Genomic DNA, 23,080 nt, shown 5'->3' with positions numbered 1-23,080 from the left:
AAGGGGAGAAACTATAGAAGCAGAGACAAGAATTGTCCTCTGGACAGTGAAGTGATATGTGATGCAAGAAACTGTGCCTTCTCTTCACAAACATGAATGGTTTGCAGCATGTGTTTCGTTTCTTTTCAAATTTTATGATAACAATTTATGTATATGGGTTACGAAAAACCATTTCTGATATCTACAGCTCCTAGGAAGATGTAGATATTGATAGTCAAAAACAAAATTAACCAAATTGCAAGGTGCTGAGAATTTGGTAAACTACTGAGCTTGAATTATTGAAAACGAGAGTCGATGAGAAAAGCAACCGGTTGATGACTGTGAAGTCGGGTCGTGAGCTGGTGTAAATCCTGCTCATCTGCTCAGTTAAATTCTTATAATTATCGTTTTCTTCACCCTCCATTTCCTCACTCTAGTAGACTGTCTTTTCATTTATCATCATTCTTCTGATTTCTCACCTCCCAGCCAGTAAAAAATCCTTCTGAGCCCCAAATTGCCCCGCCGTTGGCCAGAACCAAATCCACTTTTTCTAAGGCCAGGATGAACAATGCCGAAACTTGATAAGAACATAGGCCTCTGCAGAAGTCTTATCCCTCTAATCCATATGCATAGGTTGCTTCTGGTGTGCTTACTGTAAGATGGCTAATAAATAATACAACCCCTCATTTGGATCAATGAAGATTTCGAGTTTGAGACAATAAGCTCGGAGCTTAAGTGCTTCCATTTCTCCATGGAGACTCAATGCATCTTACTTCAACCACATCTTTTGCATCAGTGCGTACATTTCAACCTGCATCAACGCAGACAAAAAAAACTTCATGAATTCACAGGAAAACTTTACAAGACAGCTTTAAGAGAACTTTGTTGGAAATTGAGAAACTTAAAACAGTTTCGGGAACATGTCAGCCTATTCTTCCTTTCAGCTTTTAGCATCACTGCAACCTGATACTTTACAAACGATTTTAGTTCATTTCTTTTATCACTGAAAATTTATCTGTCAGGTTATATTTTTATTTACTGAGTAGACTGTTTTCTGAACCCGATTTTCTGCACAGGCTCCGCCAATGTGCATTCCAGCTGAAATATTTCTCAAACTCAAAGCAATTGGTGCTCGTGCTCCAACAGTTGTAGTTCATCTGGCCATTCAGGGAATTTTCCGTGGGTTTAAGGACACTAAGTCTCCTGTCCAATGTCTAGGCAGGTGTTTGGCTGGAATTATTATGAAGTACCAACAGGTGTTTGGTAATATGATTTTGACAAGAACAAACTAAACCAGCTACCCAAAGAAAACGAGAAAGGGAAAGGGAAAGAAAAATGAACAAACTAATGTATTGTTGATTTTGAATTTGATATCAAAATCTTTTATTACAAAATATCCCTTCCAATCTTCACCAGGTTTCACGACGACAGGGACCAGCATTGCAGCGGGGCCAGTGCAGATAAAATAGTTCTTACCATACTTCTCAGCAAATGAGCCAGGGCTTCCAATGTAATTATCTTCGAAACCGATCTGTATCACCCTGAAGAAAAGCTCTTTTCCCTGAAATGAACCGCCAACCATTTTTGTGACTCGTTGGATTTCTCAGTTGCAGATGATCTTATGACATAAATAGACAACAAGCACACGCAGTTTAATTGAAATATTCTGTTCACCAGTATTTGTATAAGTAAAACCAAACTATCTATGTACTGGAGTCGATGCCTAAAAAGTACAGTTTTCAAACAAGAAAAACTTCATTCACAAATCTCCTGTAATATCACTTGTATTTGTGAAATTTTACGAGCTAAGATGACAATTTCTTTTCATATTCTCATTTATAAAACATTTAAGGAAATGGGTGATTCTGAAAATGATGAGCCATAGTAACAAGCTAAAAACTTTCTCGAAATTGATTTCATATACTATATGCTAGAGCCATTTGATCTTGGGCTGGAAGTAGAAATGACACGCACATACCTGATCGATCGCTTCATATTTTGTAGGAGAGGTGTAGTAGAATGCTTTCAACCTCTCTTCTGGTGGAGCAGCATAAACTCTACCAAGCCTATTCTTCAAAATTGTGAAGGGCTCATCTTGCACTTTCCATGATCCAGGTTTCTCTTCAGGCTCGAAATCAAATCAAACATTCTCGGAGACTCTACTTTCATTACTTCAGACGCAGATAAAACTTCGAAAGGTGAAGATAAAGGAGGCCGTGTTCAGTAAGAACATTTTCCGAGTCCTTGGATCCCTGCCATTGCTCGCCTTATGAATTTGAGATGACGAAGCATAGCCCTAGTTAGAGTCACATCCTTTCGACAATTATTCCTTACTATCACTGCTGGTGCCATGTTCAGTGGATAAAGTGAGACTACAGATGTTATGTCAAGAGGTCCACTGCTGCAGCTCAATTCAACCTTCAACAAGCCGGAAAAACAAGCATGAGAGTTTCAGTCCTTGAGCAGGCGTTGATCCTCCTCCCCCCAAAGAAAAGCAGGGTGCAGCTTTAATTCTACAACCCCCACCCTACTTCTCCCTTCTTCCTCTTGCCACTGAACCAAGGAAGATTTTGATCAATGGTAAAAGAAGTTCAGTTACTGTGAAAATAAATGGATCCAGGCTCATGATTCCAAGACAAAATGCCAGGAAATAAAATTTGAAGGGAATTCGAGTCTTAAACTGAACAACCCTACATAGTTTTAAAACAGCATTTTCTCGTTCTTGGCATTGATTCGTCAACCATTTTTACCTTTCCAAAATGAAAAATTAATAATATATTAATTGATAAAATTGTCACTTGACCCTGTCCTTAACTTGTTATTGCAAAGTCTGAAAATCAAACAAATAAAAAACCTTAAAATTAGCTTTCCTCTAAAAAGAACCCGATCAGTTTCAGGCATGAACTAGTTTAAAGAACTAAGATATAAGCTGAACAAAATGATGTAGCCAAGAAAATACCTGAATAGCATCAATGGAGTCAGAGCCAACATCCTTTACAGTCCATTCAGAAGAAGAAACGAGTGACCCTTTGGAACCGCCTTCAGAGGAATCACTGATGACAAAACCAACGCCTCCTTCAGCTTGACTAGAATCCTTTTCATTACCAAGAAGTGTAAAAAGAACGAACCTCCTGAAAACCATCATCCTTCCAATAAACTTTTGGCCTGGAAGACGTGACATGAGCATTAGGTATCGTGTCCCTCACAGAGCTGCCATTTCTAACAGTTAGAGAACACTGTTGGATTCCTAGAATTTGATGCCTTATCTACCTGACGTACAAGACGTGTAATATTTTGCCCTTCGAACGAAGGAGGATATTTTGTTAAACCCCAGTACATTAGGAGCAGCAGCCTTTCCCATCCATCAAGCTAATTTGGATTTGGAGGGTAGAATTTGGATTATAAAATCTGCCGATTGGATTGGGAAGTCAGATTACAGATTGACTCTGAAGCACAGGGTGCTTACAAGCGCAATTCAAATCATGTTTTTTTAAAAAATAAAATGTATTTTATATATATTTTTATATCTAGTGTAAAAATTAATTTTTAAAAATAAAAATATATATTATTTTAATATATTTTCAAACAAAAACACATCACTCAAACACCCCCATTATAATCTTCGCGAATCCTACATAAAACCCTAGTCATTAATGGCAACAGAAGGGCATACAAGAAAGGATGTGCTCCAGTTTTCACCGAGGAGAAACACACCTTTAACAAACTCATAACACATCCCCAATACATTGCACAACTCAGATGCGGGCACTGGAAGAAATCAAATTCATTCGCCAAAGATGCTCATAGCACAAAAAACCAAACACATTTTTCAATCGAAACAACAGAACTAATTGAAACCAACCATCACATCACTTGGATTAGAAATGGCATATACATATCTTTTCTTTGACTCTAAACAAAATCGTTTTAAAGTGATACAGTCAAGACAAAAGCGAAGTTGCCATGTGCAAAACTAATCTTCATCCATCCCTCCTCCGGGTGCAGCATCTCTCCTTGGACCACCAGCTGGTTTTGCCATTATAATCTGAATAGCAGAATGGGAAAAATAAAACAAAGCAAGCTAAATTCGCAATTCAAATTGGTGTTCAGTTCCATATATATGGCTATAAATCAATTCCACTGTTATCTCATACAAGAATAATAGACCAAAACTATCAGCTGAATATAACCTAATATTTTAGTTTTATAAACTGCCCCCCTGAAAAGATTGGATTATAAAAATCTAAAGTGCAAGCAAACCAAGCTGCTCAAGAACCTAAAAGTTTAGCAGATATCAATTTCAAATCACAAGGAAAGGTGACAGATGCAATAATTAAATACCTGGTCCACACGCAATACAGTACAGGCAGCATCTGCAGCATATTTGAGAGCAAAAAACCTGTCCAAAATTGGGGGAGGAAAAGATTGAGTTTGTATTTTATATAGACATAATTTTAGCTTGACAAATGATAGTTCCTGATCTATATCAGTTAAGAATTAATTACTCGAATTCACAATATCTGATCTGAATCTTGAAATATGCATTCTTGTAGAGAACCTAAATGGAAGGAAACCCTAAGATTGAGAATGGTACAATAAAAAACTAGTGACCAATATCATATGGCAGAATAAGATTCTTTTATCCTTATTTTTTATGATCAGAGGCTCATCTACCCTGCTGATAGATGAAACATGCAAAAAAATTTGGTTTCACAGACCCAAATTCTATGTATGCCTGCCTTGTTTAACTACACAACTAACCCTTTCAAATCGAAGTTTCTATTGAACAACAAGGCATATAAGAAAATGATTGCTAACAATCACAGCAGACTAAAGCACAATATTATATACATAAACACACAGAGAAAGTTAGCATAAAAAAGGTCATGGAAAAAGTTCCATTAAGCCCTAAACTGCAACAAGTGGAAGAAACAGCATGACATGCCAATATTTCACAGAGAAGTGTGGATGCTACAAGATAGTGATAAACATACTTTGTGACATAGAGGTCCCAGATATTAGTGGTTGATACATCCTTGAAAACACCTTCCTCCAAGTCGATGCCCACTTTGGTATTTCCAGAAGCATGTTCAGCATAGAGAGAAGATATGATCTCCATTGCATTTAGTCCAGCATTCTCAGCCAGTGTTTTAGGTATCATCTCAAAACTTTCAGCAAACTTTGCAATAGCATACTGATCCAATCTGCAAGAGCAATGGAAGTAGCATATCAACAGATCATTCATGTAATGCCCTTGTGACTGAAGTCTGAATGATGGAAAGTATTTCTATGCCTTCAAAACTTGTCAAAGTTAAAAAACAATCACAGTTATAAAAAAATGACAAACCCAAAGAATTAATACTAAGGGAGATGAACAGAAATAAACAGCTTACCCTGTTTCTTTAAATGAGAATTCTCTAAGTCTTTTGGCCAACTCAATCTCGGTAGCTGCCCCTCCAGGTACTATTCGACTGTCCCTACACATTGCCTGAAAAGAGGGAGAAAATAAAAAGATGTGCAAAGAAATGTTTAGAATTGACTTCCTGCAACCAAATTCTCCACCGGAGTAAATGTTTAGCAACAATAACCTTGTAAGTATTGACTCCATCATCAACAGCTCTTTCAAGGTCATCTAGTATGCTATCTGTACTTCCTCGTAACACCACAGTGCATACAGAGTTGCCACCTTCTTCATTTCTCACAATAGTGACCTGTTTCATATAATTCATACAGAGCATACATCATTTTGAGAAAATAAAGGAAGCGAGGCAAGACAGAGGAAAGGAGAAAATCTACAGCCAAAATGATGGGATCAAGGTGTCTATGAACATACCCTAGCACCACCAATTTCCTCAACCGAAATAGAATCTACACATCCCAAGTCATCTGGGTTGGGTGGACTAAGCTTCAGCTGTTGCAAGAACACAAAAGAATCTCAGAGTGCAACCAAAAGAACTTTCAAGCAGCATGAACAAATATTTCTAACAAGAAAAACAAAATATCTCTAACAAGGAAAAAAAAAAATTAAACAGAAGTGAACGTACGATAGCAACAGCGCCAGTGGTGCGGCAAAATCTTCTCAGTTCAAACTTTGAGCTAATCTTCAGAACCATGAGTCTAGAAGCAAGAATGTCGGAAATAAGAATTGACAACAGAGGTTATGGATGCAAAGAAGAAACTACTTAAGCAACCCGTTAATAACGTTACTATAAGCAAACACAAGTACAGCATGACATGACCTCAATTTGTCCAAATACTCTCCCACAACCCATACAAATGGATATATTCAAAGGAAGAATAAAACAAAACCACAAGGCAGAAAACTTATGTACTTGTAACGTTCACAGAAATGTAATGCCATCTCTCCAACAGCTGCCCCGCTAACAATTACTTTGGCACCAGTTTCTGCCACTGCCTTAATGAGCTCCTCAACTTTAGCTTCTTCAGTTTTAGCATAATTCTCTAGCTGCAAGGCAAAAATTAGGTAGTTGTTAATACACCAAGGCCACCACAAACTTCATTAACTCTTTTTGTACGAAATATAAAGTCTCATAAAAAAGCAGATATATTCCACAACACTGCAAAGGACATGTAGAGAGCAACAAAAAATGCTATTCCCTCCAGACATACCTGTTCAGCAGAGTGAATTAGGACAGTTCCCTTGGTTTCAGTTGCAGAGGTATCAACACCACCAGCAAACACAGCAACCTATGAGTGCACGGAAAAAAATATATTTGAAATTGTTAAATTGCAAGGTTCAGAAGTTCATTTAAAAAAATTAAAAAAAAAAAAAAGAAAACATTAACAAATTCAGAGCAGCTTTGGATTAAATGTTACAGACCCAAAGCATAAAGAGACGGATAAATGCTCACCTTTGCCTTCTCCACTCTCTTTATGGTTCCCACAGTATCACCTTTCAAAACCATACCACGGACTATTGAAGAATTGATCAAACCTCCTCCCACAAGCTTTGCAACCCGGACATTGTCCACATTGAAGTTTACTGGGTTCTTGGGACATACTTGGATGCACGCCTACAATGCAAGAAAAAAGAATCATAATAAAACAACTGATAGAACAGCTAAGTGATAATTAAAAGAGTTTCAGTAAATGTACTTACATCGGCAATGAGGTTACATAGAATATCTTCTTGTCCGAATTGCTTGCTAGCAACAGCAGCCTTCATCCGACAAATAACTTGCTCCTTATTCCTCACATCCATGTTTTCAGAACCTGGCTCCACCAGTTCGCTTAAGATTTCAATTGCCTAAGAGAGCATTTGAAAACAGAGAAAAGAAACATATCAAGTGAGGAAGGTACATGCACACTATACTACGCTCTCTTCAACATAATAAAACAAGTCATTTTTGCAAATTTATCATAGCACCAAATAAACCTTGTTGATTGCTTTATTGTAACCGCTGATGATCTCACTGGGGTGCAGGCCCATCCTAATAAGCTCGTCCGCATTTTGAAGCATCTCTCCAGCAAAAGAGATGGTCAAGTTAGCTCCATCCCCAATTTCCTCTTGTTGGGCCTTGCCAGCTAAGACCAAAATCTTGGCAGCTGGATGCTGAACCTCGAGTTCATTTACAATAGTGGCAGCATCATTGGTGACAAAGAGTTTGTCCAAGTGATTAATAACCATCTTATTCATACCTGATCACAGCCAAAAAACAAAGAAATAGCTTCAAAATAATTAATCCCTGTAAGGAAGGAAAAATATATTGGAGAAAATCCAGAAAAGAAGATCCCCATACATGTGACTAAAATCATTTAGATTTGGTAACTGAATTCCTAATGTATGAACCTAAATCCAAGCCTTTCCTGCCTTCAATTTCAAATTACAAGTGCAAACATTGGTTTCTTTCTCACTTAACAGCTTTTAGATTCACTTGTCATTCATTGATAATTCGAAAACAAAACACATAAATGTAGCAAAAACCCTACTTATCCAGTAGTGGCACAGCACAAGAACTTGGAATGTGAGACAATAAAAAGCAAAAACCCTAAAGACACAGCAAAAACCCAGAAAAGTAGAGGATCCGGAAATATATGGGAAGTACCGTTGGGGCCGAGAGAAGTGCGAGTGATAGCAGACAACTGCTTACAAGCATCGATGTTTTTTAGAACGGCTTCATCGAGACCTGATAAATGCCTGTGTCCTTCTTTTAACATTGATTGCATTCCATATGGTTGCATTGAGAACCCCATCTCTCTCCCTCTCTGATTTTTCTCTTATTTTCTTTTACAGAGAAACTAAAAACCCTAGACCTAGAACAGAGAGAAAGAAGCTTGGAAAGAGTTTCACAAAGGTTTTACGTCCTTTACTGTGTTCTGTTGTGTGTGCAAATGGATGCCAGGGTTCCAGAGAAGACGCCCTAGAAACCTTGATTTTAAAAGTTTCTCAAAGCCTTTACGCCGTCGTTTCGAGTTTTGTAGGGCTGACAAAGTGCCGTTATATGTTAAATTTGTTGAAATAGTGTTTTTTAAGAGTTTATTTTTTAATTTAAAATTATTATTTTAAAATTATTTTTATATAATTTTTTTAAAAAATAACTGATATTTCACGCACAACATTCAGTAAACTTAAAATAAAACTATAACAAACCATCTAGGTGGTGGCCAGTGATAAGAACTTGTAACTAAGAGGTTTGCTCCCTTTATGGTCTCATGTTCGAGTCCTAGGTTGCTCATATGATGGCCACTGAAGACTTACATGGTCGTTAACTTCAGGACCCGTGGGATTAGTTGAGGTGCGCGCAAGCTGGTCCGGATACCCACGTTAAACTAAAAAAAAACTATAACATATTGTCCTGACATAAAAAAAAATATTAATTTTATTGAATAGAAATGGAACCAAACAACCTTGTTTCCCTGCTAATATATTTCAGAAATTAATAACAAACACAAAAATATTAATTTTATTAAATATCAAACAAAAAAATTTATCATATGGTAAGTATTTCTTGAACAATTTTAAAAGCATATGTCCACACAGGTATGGTATCTTCAGATAAATAAACTAATTAAGAAAGGAATTTGACATTAGATTATTAATTATGACAAAAATAGATGATTGGTTTAATGAATTGTGGTTTTTAGGGGTGAGCAAAAAAACTGAAAAACCGATTAAACCTGGAAAACCGGAATAAAAAATTGAAAAAACCAAATCGTAAAAAAACCCGATTAAATTGATTAAAGTTTTAAAAAAATTGACCAGTTTGGTTTTGATTTTTTAAATCTAAAACCAAAAAAATTGAATTGAACCAGAAAAAACTGGAAAAAAAACTGAGCCAAATCAGTTTGAACCAATTTTTGTCCAAAAAATCGAACCGAAACTGGTCAGTTTGAATTGGTTTTGGGATTTTTAAAAAAAATTCAATTTGATTATTTTTTTAAATAAAAATCAAACTGAATAAAAAATAAACATCCTAGCAATTTTCTCTCTAACATATAAAAAAATTATTCGTGCATTGAAATTATTTGAATGGAATGATGATACTATTTAATTTCGTGTCATTAGTCTATACATGACACTTTAAGTGTGTTAATTAAAACATTTTTTATGGGGGAGTATTAATTATATCTAATAACAATATCATTATAATATTTTATTGATGTATAGTTGAGCCTTTATAAATTAACATGCAAATTAATTAATTAAGATAGTATTTAATTTAAGATTGAATAAAAATATTATTTAATCAAGATTATTGATTAACAAAGATTATAAAGTGTTCTCGTAAAAAAAGTTCAAAGTCCTTAAAACTTACTTCCCCTACTTACATATTTTCACTAGCATAGAAATATGCATGTATATATTTGTTTATTTTTTAATTAAAAGGTATGTGAAATTTAAGAACACTACATTTTTATTTCTTTTTCCTTTCACAAACAATTTTAGTGGCCTTTTTAAGTGTTTTCCTTTTCTCCTATTTCATTCATGATTCACGATAAGCCATGCCAAGAGAACAATCTCTTGGATTTTTTTTAATTAACATGATTTAAATAGATTATATATAAATAAAAAATTAAACTAGAAAACATTTTGTTTTACCACCCAAAAAATCTTAGTTTTTTTAGATTTAATTCGTTATTTATGATAGCTAATCAAAGAATGATAACGATGAAAATTAATTTTTATTAAAACTTTTACTTTTACTAACTGAATTTATAAGACCAACAGAAGTTGGGAAACACATAAATTTTAGATGGCTACTTACATACATATAACTATCTTGAAATTGTCATCACACACAATTGAAATAGAATGACACTAATGTTTATCACTCTAACACTTCCAAGCTATTTTAATATTAATATCATTATAATTCCAACTAAGCCCATTATAAATATTATCTTTCATTTCTACATATAACATGCATAACTTACCATTTAACAACAAACTACTATTATCATTTTATGTGATGTTATTGTTCACATTATAAACAATAGTGCCACTATAATGACATAATATAAATATATTATAAGATATTCAGTAAAAAAAAAAAAATTAGATTATTGTTAATTGGATGTAATTGTAACTAAATTGCATTACCCTAACTCTAATTGACAAAAATCATATCAAATCCCCAAAATTTAACATTAAAAATATTCAACAAAAATTAAACATAAATTCATTATATGAAATCTAATTGATATTTTTATATTCAAATGTATTAAATCAAACCCAAAAGTATAGCAAATTAGTACAGTTCATAAAAAATACCAAATTCATCAACTTATCAACAATTCAATGAAACGTATAGTTCATCATAATTCAACTACATTCATGTCCTCTTATGTGAAATCATTAAACACAGTTAATTACATTATTAGTCAATTCTAACAACACACACAAAATTCATAATTTGACAACTTAATAATAATAATTAAACACAACATATAATTAATTGAAAAAATTCATTCAACTTATTTTCATGTTCAACTATATTAAATCAACCATAATTGATGATATTCTTAATTAACTTAACATTAATTAAATAAACCCTAAATTCAACCTAAATAATTATTTATTTAAACCAAACCAAACACAAATTTATAGCAATTTAATATGTTTACCTTTCTTCTAGGACTAGAAAAAAGGTTGGGGAGGTGGCAAAAACAAAGGGAAGGATCAATTTTGAACCCAAAACATGTCAAATGATACTTAGAGGCTAGCTTAGGTTACATTTTTTTGTTGTTTTAAGGGCAAAATGAAGTATTTGGTGGATTTTTTTTATGGAGACTGTGAGAGCATCGTTTGATTTTTAAAGGGAGGGCATCTGGTACATGTGTTCGTTGATCTAGAAAAAAGTTAAAACTTTAATTAATATCATATTTTAGAAGCGCGATATCTTAAGTTGTCGCGCTTCTAAATAACAATATTTACTAAATATCATACTTTAAAAGTGTGACAATATCAAAATGTGCTATTTTATTAAATATTTTTCAAATAATATTATTTTGCTAAATCTTCGTGTTTATTGTGCTATTTTTTTAAACCATAATCTAAGCACTACCTATTCTGGGTTGGGCCTGGATACCCACCATCTAGGTTCTTATTGGGCCAAATTTAGGCTTCACTAAAAGGCTCAAATGGTGTAAGGTAAGGCCTTGTCAACTCTACCCATTAACGGGACCCAATTACTATTGGATAATTACTAGCAAAGCTGAGGGGTAATTTCGTAGTATACCACAAAAAAGGAGACCCCAAAACCCTACCTCATAACCCCTAGACCATAAAGCTCAAAACCTCACTTTGCCCACTCTGTATGAAAAACCCTCCACCTCTCTTCCTCTTCACCTAAAGAACAGCAAATAATGAGGCCACCAAGAGGCGGCGGATTTAGGGGCGGTAGGGATGGCGGTTTTAGGGGAGGTAGAGATGGCGGTTTAGGGGAGGTCGAGACGGCGGGTTTAGGGGAGGTCGAGACGGCGGGTTCAGGGGCGGACGTGGCGGACGTGGCGGCGGGTTTCGTGATGAAGGCCCTCCTTCTGAAGTAATAGGTGTGCTCTTTTTTATTCTATTTTCCCTCTTTAGCTAGCTTGTTTTCTTTCCTGTATATGCTTTCTAGTTTGTTTCAGCTAAGAAGGTGCATAAATGTGTTTTAAAGTTTTGAACTTCGAAAGATAATGATTGAGATTTAGCTGCAACTGTGAAGAATGGTAGCTGATGGGTGAACTGAAAATTAAAACTTTTTATAGCATTTGATCAAGGAGGGACTGGTATTTGTTGATTTATTGACTGGTTTTGTTTTTTTGTAGAGGTTTCATCGTTTCTTCATGCATGTGAAGGAGATGCAGTGACAAAACTAACCAATGAGAAAATCCCATACTTCAATGCTCCGATCTTTTTGCAGAATAAGACCCAGATAGGGAAAGTTGATGAAATCTTCGGTCCCATTAATGAATCTGTGAGCTTTCTTGCTTTTCTTCATGTTACTTATATATTGTAGTAGCTTTCCATTTTAAAGATTTAAATTTTTTTATGCTACGATTGCAGTATTTTTCTATCAAAATGATGGAAGGAATTGTGGCAACTTCGTATGCTCCAGGGGATAAGTTCTATATTGACCCGAGTAAACTCTTGCCTCTTGCAAGATTTCTTACACAACCAAAGTATGCTTCTTGTCCTTTTCTATGATACTGAAATAAAGCTCCATGTTTTCCTTTGTTGAACATTCTACTACTATACTATTCTGTATTGCTTGCATTCTGTGGGGATTTGGATGTTTCTCGTGAAAACTCTGCCATTACATCATATGTGATACGTTATCTTTGCATCATAGGAGATGGCTTAAGTTATTTTAGACTGTGCATATTAGATTCAGTGACTAATGAGTCCATTGGTTGGAAGTTGCTTAATTCCAAATTTTGGTAATGTTGTCATTGGCTTGTTACGTGTCTTTCCTCTATGTATTGTTGCTTGTAACATTTTCTAGAAATATACATGACAAGCACTGGCAACACATATTGTTATATATATCAGTTGTGAATTCTATACATGTCCTGAGAAATAGCTGCAAGAGGTTTGCAGATGTTATTCGTCATTTGTGATAGTTTGTAAACATGCTATGCCCAAGTATCAAAACATTTTTTGAATTACTCCGGACAAACAACTGAATCCATTTATGATTTTTTGCTTGACATATAGATGGTTGTTACTCAAACTTAACGTGAGTGGGTTTATTCCAAGTATCTGAGCTGTGGAAGAAATTATGGGGTATTAGTTAGATACCACATAATATTCTGCAATGATCAACTGAGTGTTGTGTGTAACTTAAGGATTCCAACCCTTTGTGTTGTTTTGTTTCACATATAGATTCAATTGCTGAAAATCAAATCCTCTTACCGGCCTTTACTCTACTGTATTCTTTCGCACTATATTTGCATATCATGTCTGGTATCTGACCATGTTCTCGGTGTTTAGAATCTTGTCTAATTCAATCAAATTACAACGTGTCATGTTTTTTTGCAGGGGACAAGCACAAGGTGGCAGAGGTGGTGGTCGTGGAGGAAGAGGCAGAGGCGGTTTTGGTGGTGGCAGAGGTGATTTCCGTGGGAGAGGCAGAGGCAGAGGTCCACCAAGAGGTGGTGGCCGTGGACGTGGTGGTGGCTTTAGGGGAAGAGGGAGGGGATAAAACAACTTTCTGTAATATTTCCAGCGCGCATGCCCTTTTAAGTTTTAATTTCAAGATGCAATGGGCAAACAACAATCAACATTTGGATTCTGACTTGAAGAGATTTGGTTTTCTGCAGTAGTTGTTGTTGCAATGTAATTTTATTTTAAATTCCATGAATTGCTGATATCTTTCAGAATCTGGTCAGAGCTTTCATTCACAAAATGGGAGGATCACGGTGCCTGTAGAGATTATATAGTGCTTTCAGGGGTTCAACCCTCTGTAATTCACTGAAGGGGGCGCGATCTTCTACATATTCGTGAATCATATCACTTTGTTCACACTGCTATCTTGATTTTTGTTTCCCTTTGAATAATTCCGTCTGTGCTAGCTTCCTTTAAGTAAAAAAGAAAAAGAAAGAAAAAAAATAGCATTAATTAGCTATTAGATCCTACTGCTCCATTCCCCGCGCTGTGCGGATCAAGGAGGCCGCTGTGTCTCTTTTGATTAGACCTTAATCTATGGTCATGGATTTTAAGCAACCTCTCCAAAATTGGTGCCACCTTTTTTAGTATTATAGTGAATGTCAACGCATTTTGATGGAAGGGTACTCAACCGATTCCTGAGTTTCAAGAATTGGATCTGAGATCTTGAATAGAAGCACACTGCCGAGTCTTATCTTTTCACTGTAGGGTCAACTCCATAAAGTTGTATTCAAAATCATATATAATATGTTTTGAGTATATTTTGTGTCAATTGGTTTTTTTTAAAATTCAAAATGTCGAACTAAATCAAATAATCTTAATGAAAATTATAATTCATTGCAAAACTAATTTAAACTAGGCAAGAAGCTTAACAAAGCTAAAAAGTAGAATAAAATAAAAAAATGTTTACTCTTAACACAACCTAATATTCTTTATAAAGAACGGACAAAAACTCAGATAGGATAAGAAGTAATAAATTAGAAAAAATAAGTAATGCCTAGCTAGAAACAACTCAATAATTGTTTTTCACATGTTTATAGGATTTCTCACAAAATTAATTTGAGATTTGAAAAAGATGAATAAAAACTTATAATGTGATTGTTTGAAAGATGATAGTCAATGTTGAGAAGTTTTTTAAAAATACTAAACATTATGTAGCATTTAAATAAATAAATCCAAAATATAAACCTAGTCCCTTATTTTTTTTAATCAAATCTAAGTAATGTAACTAGTCAAATCCAATGAATTTGTTTGATGCTAGGGTTTCTTGAAGCTTTTCTAGCGCGAACAAGCTAAAAAGCTACCATCTTGCGATTCTCCATGGGTTTTTGAAAGTTGAAACATATCTCAAGACTGAAATTATGATTAGGAGTCTAATCAAACCCTTAATGTAATTTAGAACTTGCAATGTTTAGGGATAAAGGCCTCAAGGCTGAGGTTTTAGAAGTTGGGTGTAAGTTCAAATCATTCCACCCTAAAAAGCTTACAATAAAACCAAGGAATTCCTCCTCTCCAGTCTCCGTTCTCTGTAGGAGAATCTGCAGTGCATAGAGAAACGCCTTAGGGGTAGAAACTCAGGCGAGGAGGAAACTAGGGCAATACATGTAACGAAACCTTGTTTAAACTTCACAGGTATAAGTGGCCTCGTTGAAGCCTCATCTTTATTCAGAGCAGCAGGCATCTCAGGCTTCCCAACCTCTAAGAACAGTAGCTCGTGCAACACGGTTAACACCTAGAGTGAAGGCTCCCATACGGAGATCACAATCATGGGTTTTGCACATTTCTTTCACATCTTTGAAACCTTTGGTCATGTAATTCTTTAGTTCACAGTTCACCTTCTTTTCATCCCACATGAATCCTTGGATGTTCTGCAATGCACAGACAACAAAAAACATTATTACATGTGCTACTGACAAGGAGTCCTGATTCAGTGTTACATGTAAAAAGTAGAGAAGGTTGTCAGAATATAGGGAAAAAATCCTAGAATTTGGACTTGCTATTTTCTCCTCTTGATCATTCAAGTATTCAAACTTGAATGTATCATCATAGAAAATGCGAATAAAAGGAATAGAAGGCCATGGTGACAAGCTGCAAGGAGATGTAGCTATCACAGAAAAGTGACATTCTATACCTGCACCCACTCGAAGTAACTAACAGTAACGCCTCCTGAGTTAGCATAAATGTCTGGAAGAATAACAACTCCTTTCTTTGACAAAATCTGTGGAAAGACCAAAAAAAAAAAAAAAAAATTATCATTTCACAAAATTTTGTGTGGCCGTCTATAACTCTAAACCTCAAGCAGGCACTAACCTCATCAGCCTCAGGGTCAGTTGGATGGTTGGCAGCTTCAATAATGAACTTGGCTTTAATATCATTTGCATTCTCCCTTTTATCAGACAAAAAGAACAACGTTTAGTTGAAAATTCAGACTTTCAAGACCAATATAAAGGAGAAGGAATATCTTCTCAGTAATCCAAGAAATAAAATTTTATATGCATTTAAAATCTATTTCAGAGGAAAATTCCTCGTCCGTGAATATTTTGATAAGAAAAGAGCTTCTGTTATGACGAATAGACCTGTTGATGACACCTCCAAGGGCTGCTGGAATGAGAATATCACAGTCCTCAACTAGTATTGACTTGGGATCTATGGAATCCCCACCATGGAATCCTTTCACACCCTTATGTTCCTTGGCATGTTTGAGTAGGCTTGGAATATCAATCCCTTTGCTGTTCTCTATAGCTCCAGTAATGTCACTTATGGCAACAATCTTCCCACCCTGCTCACTGATTAGTTGGGCAGCCCAGGCACCCACATTTCCGAAACCCTGAAACCAACACCTCCGTTTAGATCAGGCGACGTGCTAGGGCAAGCAACCCAATGTCTTTGAGTCAATGATCAACTAAGCTGAAATAATGTTCAAAGTGCACCTGTATGACAAATCGTTGACCTGATATGGTCTTCCCATGCTCATTAAGCAGGGCTTCTGTTGCGAAGAGCACTCCTTGTCCAGTGGCAGCATCTCTGCCTAGAGATCCACCAAGATCCTAATTTAAAACAAAGAAGAAGAGAACCAAAAGGACCGTCAATTTATTGCAAGAAACAAATTTCATCAGCAAGACTAAAATGCTGCAATTTTAAAAGATGCCCATTTAGATGGACTAGGAGAAACTCAACAGATAAAAAAAAAATTCAATACTAAAGCCCTGTATCTCCCATCATAAACAAGAACAAAGCAGAAAGAACTATTTAATGGATTAGATTAAATGTCAACACTCATAAGCAAAGCAGAAAGAACTCCAAAATTTTCTGTCAAACAGCTGGATGGTGTATTAAAAAAATTAGCGAAAGTGGAAGGCTACAGGAAATGACAACTACACTACAATTACGAGTTAAATGTACTTACAATTGGTTTTCCAGTAACAACAGCAGGAGAGTAGCCATGGAATTTGGAGTACTCATCAAGTATCCACGCCATAGTCTGTTTAACCAAATAACAAGCATATCTTAGTATAGTCATCAATGTAGTAAAAATAAACACAGAAACTCTTTTCAGTTCATCTGTTTCGTGCTACAAAGTAATATATCCTTGGCAACAAGACATGCTTTCAGTGCCCAACCTGTGGACCAGTTCCCATATCAGGAGCCGGAACGTCTGTGTGGATTCCTATCAGATCATGTATCTTCTGAGTGAACACCCGGGTAAGTCGTTCTAGTTCAGAGACACTTAACTCCCCTGGATTACATCCTATTCCACCTTTAGCCCCACCATAGGGAATATTTGCCACAGCTGTCTTCCATGTCATGAGTTGTGCTAATGCGTTGACTTCATCCGGATCAACCTAAAACCATCCATAACATTATCAGAAATCAAACTCAATATATACTTGTTTAGCCATGCTCTCTGCAAGATTTGACCACGAAATCTTGCTAAAGAGAAAGAGAACTCACTCTTGGCATTAAATCAAAATAATGCCACAGCTAAAGTTAGGTTATAATGTAAGGTACCTCCGGGTGATATCTGATTCCTCCCTTCATAGGACCTCTGGCATTGTCATGCTGAACCCTGAACCCAACAAAAGATGCCAAAGTGCCATCATCTTTGGGTATGGTACATTCAACCTGCATTTTCCCCTCCATCAAAGTCCATTACAACAGCAGGGACACACATGTTTAAGCCAGTTGTATAGGGTATTAAAAAATTATATAGATTTAAACAACTTCTGTAATCACCTTGATTTCTCTGAACGGAATAAGCAAACTTTTCTCAAGCTTGGAGTCCAACCCCAACAGCCTAGCTGCCAGCTTGAAGTTCCTGTTGGTTGCCACTAATGCATTCATGACTGCTGCTGAAACTGTCTGAAGAGCTAATCACAGAAGTTAGTCCCTTGTTTATGGATAAAGACGAGGAAAATAGACCAATTTATAGCTTCCCACAAAGCAATCAGTCAAAGTCTACATAAAACAGTGATTTGAATATATTATGGAAGATAATACAAGAGATCGACTCCTCCACATCAACAAGATTTAGGACTCCATTAATGTAATGAGAAAACTAATTCATCAGCAATGCCATCAATTTACACCACGTTGTCTATTAAGAATCTGAAAATAAAATATAGCACTTCTGAGAGGAGACTAATCAGGTTCATTTTTCGAGCCCGTCGAGGTCTTGAAAGGGCAAAATTAACAAATGAACATCGTTAGAACTTCATTGGTCAAAGAAGACAAACTCTTTAACAAGTTTCATATATAATCATAATGGTTTATTATATTCAAAGACCTAAGAAGAAATATGCTATAAGTTAAATATCATGGTCAAAGTTAAGAAGTATCAGATGCAATGAATATATGCATGAAGCTTACAAGGCATTCAAAATCATGAAGCAATTAATCTTGCCAAGATCCCAACTCTTGAGGCTCGGATACCTTCCTTGCTCAACATTATCAACTAATCTCTATGAGCCTACAGATTAACGTAAATCAACCAAGACCATCTCTCTCTAAAGTGCAAAAAACATATAGAAAATTATGCAGTAAAGCGGCCACGTTTTTTTCTTTTTTTCTAGTTTTGAAATCCAACGGTATTCTTAGACAAGCTATGGGGACCGAGATTAGTGATCCGGTGACAATTTTGGATCAGCATCTTACTCACCGGAACTAAATCCACCGTTCTCCGATTAACTCAAAGACAAGTCCACGCCAGGATCAAAGAACCATGACACTAAAATTAAAATTGGAAAATGTGGTGGGTGGCAACTCTGGAACGTGACTTTGTTTGACTACAACTTTCGTGACAATGGTTGGAAAAAATAAAAAAAAAATCTGATGTGTATCCAAAGTGCCATCCCCATCAGCGTTTACTACGGGTATGAAACATGTGTAGGAAAATCACTTGAATAATCTTTTGAAATTAAATAAATTATTTCAAATTTAAAATTAATTTCTCTCTAATAATAATAATAATCCCGGAAGGGAAAAGTCCTTTAATTTCAACTTCACATCCTAACTACAAGAATTTCTATCAATTTGGAAAAAAAACTTAAAATTATTATTGTAAACTAAAAAAAAAAAAAAAACAGTTGCAAATCAACCAATTTATTTCAACGGGAATTCGATTAAAACTGTATTTTTTAAAGAATCATTTTTTTTCCATTTAAAATTATTTTTTTAATATTTTTATATATAATTTTGATATATTGATGTAACAAATAATTTTTTAAAAAATAAAAAAAAATATTATTTTGATGTTTTTCCAGTCTAAAAATATTTTTAACCATAATCATTACAATATTTTTAAAGATTTATAATTTAATTCTTAAAAAAACTTATTTTTTTTTTAGAATACATGAATATATCATGTAATTTGCCAATAATGATGTAGCACCTTAAAATGTGTATGTACTTTAACACGATCTATACTTTTGTAATTAACATAAATGTCAAATTGTGTGCTGCTGACATTATTTTGTTTGAAAATAGAGAGGCTGATGTTGCACTTTTATCACATCAATGTACTTACTTATCATTTTGGATTTCAATTTATGAGGATGGCTGCCATAAAAATATCATATATATATATATATATATATATATATATATATATAATTGATTGAAAATATAAAAACATAAAGCATAAAATCGAATATAATTTTTTTATGAAAGAATTTCTAAATTTTCAAAATAAAAATACATAAAAAACATATAATTTTAATCCTCACCATCCCGTTTCTTTTACCAGAGAAAATTAAAAAAAAAAAAAATCAACTTATAAATGGTAACAGATCAGCTCTTATCTACCCGTAATAAAAATTGAAGAAACTAAAAAAAGAAAACAAAAAATGGGAAAAGTTAATCACAAGATAGCAAGATCAAATGGCTATTGATGGGGGGGGGAAAGCATTGCTTTCTGGGTGGCTTAGATGGTGACACATAAGCAAGTATTTAGAAACATGCAAATCACAAATCCCAATCTAGACCGTTGAATTGTTGGAAAATCTGTCCATTTTTTTAAACAAGTTGACCATCATCATCATCATCATCACCACCACCTAGCAAATGGCAATCTTGAACCAGTAAAAAACCCATGGCTCTAAAGACGATGCTTAACTTTCCTGTTAGCAACAACCAAATTAAACACAGAGAAGGGAATGGGTTGCTTACATGGAGTCGTCAAGAGAGAGCAGACAAGCCAAAACTCCAGGATGATGAACCAAAGGCAAGAACATCCATTATCTATATATAAGCTGAGAAAGAAGGAAAGTTGCCTCCTTTTTTGTTTTCTCCGTGCTTTGTATCAGCATAAAGGGATGGATTCGTAGGTGGGTTTTTGGTGAAGGATCAGAATTGAATGGGAATTAATTATGAAGATCATGATCGGATTTGGTAAAGTGGATTTCATTTCCTAATTTTCTGCGTGTGATAGCAGACAACGTGACTGTCTTGATCAAAAGCTAATCAATGTTGCCGATGTTCATGGCAGAGCAGATTAAAGCACACCCACAAATAACTTGTTCATAAAAAAAAATTAAAAAAAAAGTGTTTTTCTTTTCTGATATCGGTATAATTTAACGAAAAAAAAAAACAAATACTTGATTTGTAAGAACAAAGGTAGGAACAACTGAAGAGTCCAGAAATTTAACTTAAAATGTTATTTTCGTTTTTTCATGTAATTAGATAAATCCAACGCAAATGAAAAACTAAACTCTTAAAAATAATATTTTTCCCTCTATGATAAAATATTCTCGAGTTATTTTTTCATATCAAAACTAAACCGATTGTATTTAATTTAAAATAAATTAATGATATCTGAATGAGCATATGTAAACAAGAAAAGTGATCAGAATAACTCATTTATACTAAACATGCATCAAACCCTGAACTCAACGTCATTATGCATTGATAATATATATATTTTTTATTTTTAAAATTATTTTTGATATATATATATATATATATCGTGAGGTCACGGGGGCATGTTGTCATGAAACAGTGAAGCCCAGAAGAGCAAAAAGAAGGATAATAAAAGTGGAAAAAAAGTGCAGGGAAAGAGGACGTAAGAGCCTCCTCTCTATCCTCCTCCGTCCTCACCTGACAGCAAAGAAGCCAAAAGGATCTGAAATAAAACCAAAATCTTCCCCTTTTGGCTTCGTTTTTGACGCGCAGCGCCTGAAATGGCCAGTTCACGAAAAACTAAACCAAATGCTAACCTAAGTCCCTGTGCATGGGTGCGAAGAGGCAGGTTTTCTCTTGTACTACCAAGAAAAAAAAACAAAACAAAATCCATATGATACATACATATATAAAGATCTTTACCTCAAGATAGTGAAGACGACGACTCGATCTCTTCCAAAATTGATCAACGATGATCCAAGTTGAGCACCAAATCTATGAATAAATAGTGTAAGAAAAAGGAAGAACAGAATGAGAATCAAATTCCTTAAGAATCCAAGAAAGAAGACTTTATTATCTCCCCATGTACTTGCCAAACCAAATCTAAATATTTCTGTTATCATATATATATATGTATCTTCAACATGCTGCATGCTAGCTAGCTTTTCAGGTAAGAATATGATACCCCTACTATGCTCACAAGACAGCCTCAAAGCCACTCTCCATCCATTAATGGTGTCGCAGGTTCTATGCTCTTGGTGATTGATCATCATAAGAGAATGTTTCAAGATAGATAGAAAAGTAAGAGAGAGAGAGAATCATCATACGTGGAAAACAAAATCTTCAAGCCTGGCAAACGTTGCTGCATGGACTTCAAGATTAATGTTCTTGAAGATTTATCAGGTGCTATTTAGGTATGGGGTTTTATAGAGACTGGTCTGGGCAATGTGCCTTTAGTGATTGTGATCATGGTGGTGTGTGAAACAGAAAGACGAGTGTCCATTACTGGTTATTTAAATCTTTAATTGCTTTTCATGTACCGTCGTTTCTCAGCCAAAAAGACTACATAAAGAAAGAGAAGAACATGCATGCGCCTTCAAACACGACAAATTAACGATCAAAGTCTGGTGAAATTGCTGTATCGGCTTTTCAATTATTGGTGCACGTCGATATATATTCTTCTTAGCCATGGAATTACTGTGATGATTCAATTCAAGGAGTCTAATACTCCTGGAATTGTTAAAGCTTCTAATTTAACGCCTGAAAACAACTACTCTCGAGCACGAAAACAACTACTCTAGCTAGCCAGTTCATATCATTCATGACTAATCCTAGCTAGCGAGCTCGTAACATTCACGACGGCGCAACTCTCCCTCCGGCCGGCCACTTTACAGAGAGAATACAAACGATTCGATCACATCTTCTATATAATATTATTCCATTCCAAGAGTGGGCACAGTAGATTGTTAGTGAAGACTTTCCTAGGCAATTTCCAAGATGGAGTGGTCTTTAGCCACACAATTAAGAGAGATCTGATTATTTTTTTTCATTATCATTTCTTTCTTCTCCATCTTGATTACCTTGATTATTAAGTTGATTTGTTCCTCTATATATCCTCATGTTAACATTTATAAGAAAAATAACTTTTATTGTGAGCTAGGAGAGAAATGCTTTGTATAAAGTATATAAAGGCCACAGGTTAAATGAAAATTTTATATAATTTAGTTTAGAAAGCTCCTAGTGGACTTCTATGGAAGCATAGACGAGAAAGGGGGATCTCTCATTTTGATTCTGCAATATGACGAAGCTTTGTTCTTCTTTTGTTTTGATACCTCGATGGAACCAAAGGCCATTAATAGCTTTCGTACGAGTCATGGCCTCATTCTTCTTCGTGACGTATTTGCCTTCCATTAATTTAAGTTCGTGAGATCATCAACACTCATGTCAGAAAGTAATTAGAGTTTTTTTTATAAATGATGATATTAAATGCTGGTATTCCATTTATATTTAAAAAAGTATAACCAAAAGTAAAAAAAATCATCAATATTCAAACTTCAACTTTTTTTTTTATTAACAAGAACTAATTGACGAGGAAAATAC

At 35.0% G+C, this 23,080-nt stretch overlaps 2 protein-coding genes and 2 pseudogenes across 9 annotated transcripts; 1 reads left to right on the top strand and 3 right to left on the bottom strand.

Moving 5' to 3' along the window:
- Window positions 1–26: 26 nt before the first annotated feature.
- On the bottom strand, window positions 27–3,160 carry LOC118036499 (photosynthetic NDH subunit of subcomplex B 2, chloroplastic-like; annotated as a pseudogene).
- A 588-nt stretch (window positions 3,161–3,748) lies between these two features.
- On the bottom strand, window positions 3,749–8,362 carry LOC118036416 (T-complex protein 1 subunit theta). Its single transcript, XM_035042097.2, has 13 exons — window positions 8,046–8,362; window positions 7,376–7,638; window positions 7,100–7,246; window positions 6,852–7,013; window positions 6,610–6,687; window positions 6,312–6,445; window positions 6,024–6,096; window positions 5,813–5,890; window positions 5,568–5,690; window positions 5,373–5,467; window positions 4,974–5,183; window positions 4,321–4,378; window positions 3,749–4,024 (listed from the first exon to the last, which is right to left on the bottom strand). The coding sequence occupies exons 1-13, from the start codon at window positions 8,191–8,193 to the stop codon at window positions 3,953–3,955; spliced, it is 1,641 nt and encodes a 546-aa protein (XP_034897988.1). The 5' UTR covers window positions 8,194–8,362; the 3' UTR covers window positions 3,749–3,952.
- A 3,350-nt stretch (window positions 8,363–11,712) lies between these two features.
- LOC118036417 (H/ACA ribonucleoprotein complex subunit 1-like protein 2) lies at window positions 11,713–13,953 on the top strand (annotated as a pseudogene).
- Window positions 13,954–14,931: 978 nt separating this feature from the next.
- LOC118036418 (glutamate dehydrogenase 1) lies at window positions 14,932–21,958 on the bottom strand. Of its 8 annotated transcripts, none has more exons than XM_035042099.2 (11): window positions 21,808–21,958; window positions 21,404–21,475; window positions 17,822–17,955; window positions 17,597–17,710; window positions 17,209–17,430; window positions 16,995–17,069; window positions 16,519–16,635; window positions 16,165–16,415; window positions 15,899–15,974; window positions 15,720–15,806; window positions 14,932–15,456 (listed from the first exon to the last, which is right to left on the bottom strand). In XM_035042099.2, the coding sequence occupies exons 3-11, from the start codon at window positions 17,927–17,929 to the stop codon at window positions 15,271–15,273; spliced, it is 1,236 nt and encodes a 411-aa protein (XP_034897990.1). In that variant the 5' UTR covers window positions 17,930–17,955; window positions 21,404–21,475; window positions 21,808–21,958; the 3' UTR covers window positions 14,932–15,270. The 8 variants fall into 8 exon arrangements, with proteins under 8 accessions (XP_034897990.1, XP_034897996.1, XP_034897993.1 ...); XM_035042105.2 differs by having other exon boundaries at window positions 17,822–17,947; XM_035042102.2 differs by lacking the exon at window positions 21,808–21,958 and adding an exon at window positions 21,666–21,683.
- Between the last annotated feature and the right edge of the window lie 1,122 nt (window positions 21,959–23,080).

The sequence above is a fragment of the Populus alba genome, chromosome 13, assembly GCF_005239225.2.
Source record: "Populus alba chromosome 13, ASM523922v2, whole genome shotgun sequence".
Taxonomy (NCBI): Eukaryota; Viridiplantae; Streptophyta; class Magnoliopsida; order Malpighiales; family Salicaceae; genus Populus; species Populus alba.
This window is presented reverse-complemented; position numbering and strand designations above follow the sequence as displayed.

Bases quoted from the DNA above. Each gene is read 5' to 3' on its own strand.
- LOC118036416 (XM_035042097.2), bottom strand. From the start codon at position 8,193: ATGGGGTTCTCAATGCAACCATATGGAATGCAATCAATGTTAAAAGAA. The intron at 5,891-6,023 runs GTACGTTCACTT...TTCTTGCAACAG, and splicing joins CCACTGGCGCTGTTGCTATC to CTGAAGCTTAGTCCACCCAA. The intron at 5,184-5,372 runs GTAAGCTGTTTA...TTGCTCTTGCAG, and splicing joins TTCTCATTTAAAGAAACAGG to ATTGGATCAGTATGCTATTG.
- LOC118036418 (XM_035042099.2), bottom strand. From the start codon at position 17,929: ATGAATGCATTAGTGGCAACCAACAGGAACTTCAAGCTGGCAGCTAGG. The intron at 17,070-17,208 runs GTTGGGCACTGA...TTGGTTAAACAG, and splicing joins ATATGGGAACTGGTCCACAG to ACTATGGCGTGGATACTTGA. The intron at 16,416-16,518 runs GTGCACTTTGAA...TGTTGGTTTCAG, and splicing joins GTCAACGATTTGTCATACAG to GGTTTCGGAAATGTGGGTGC.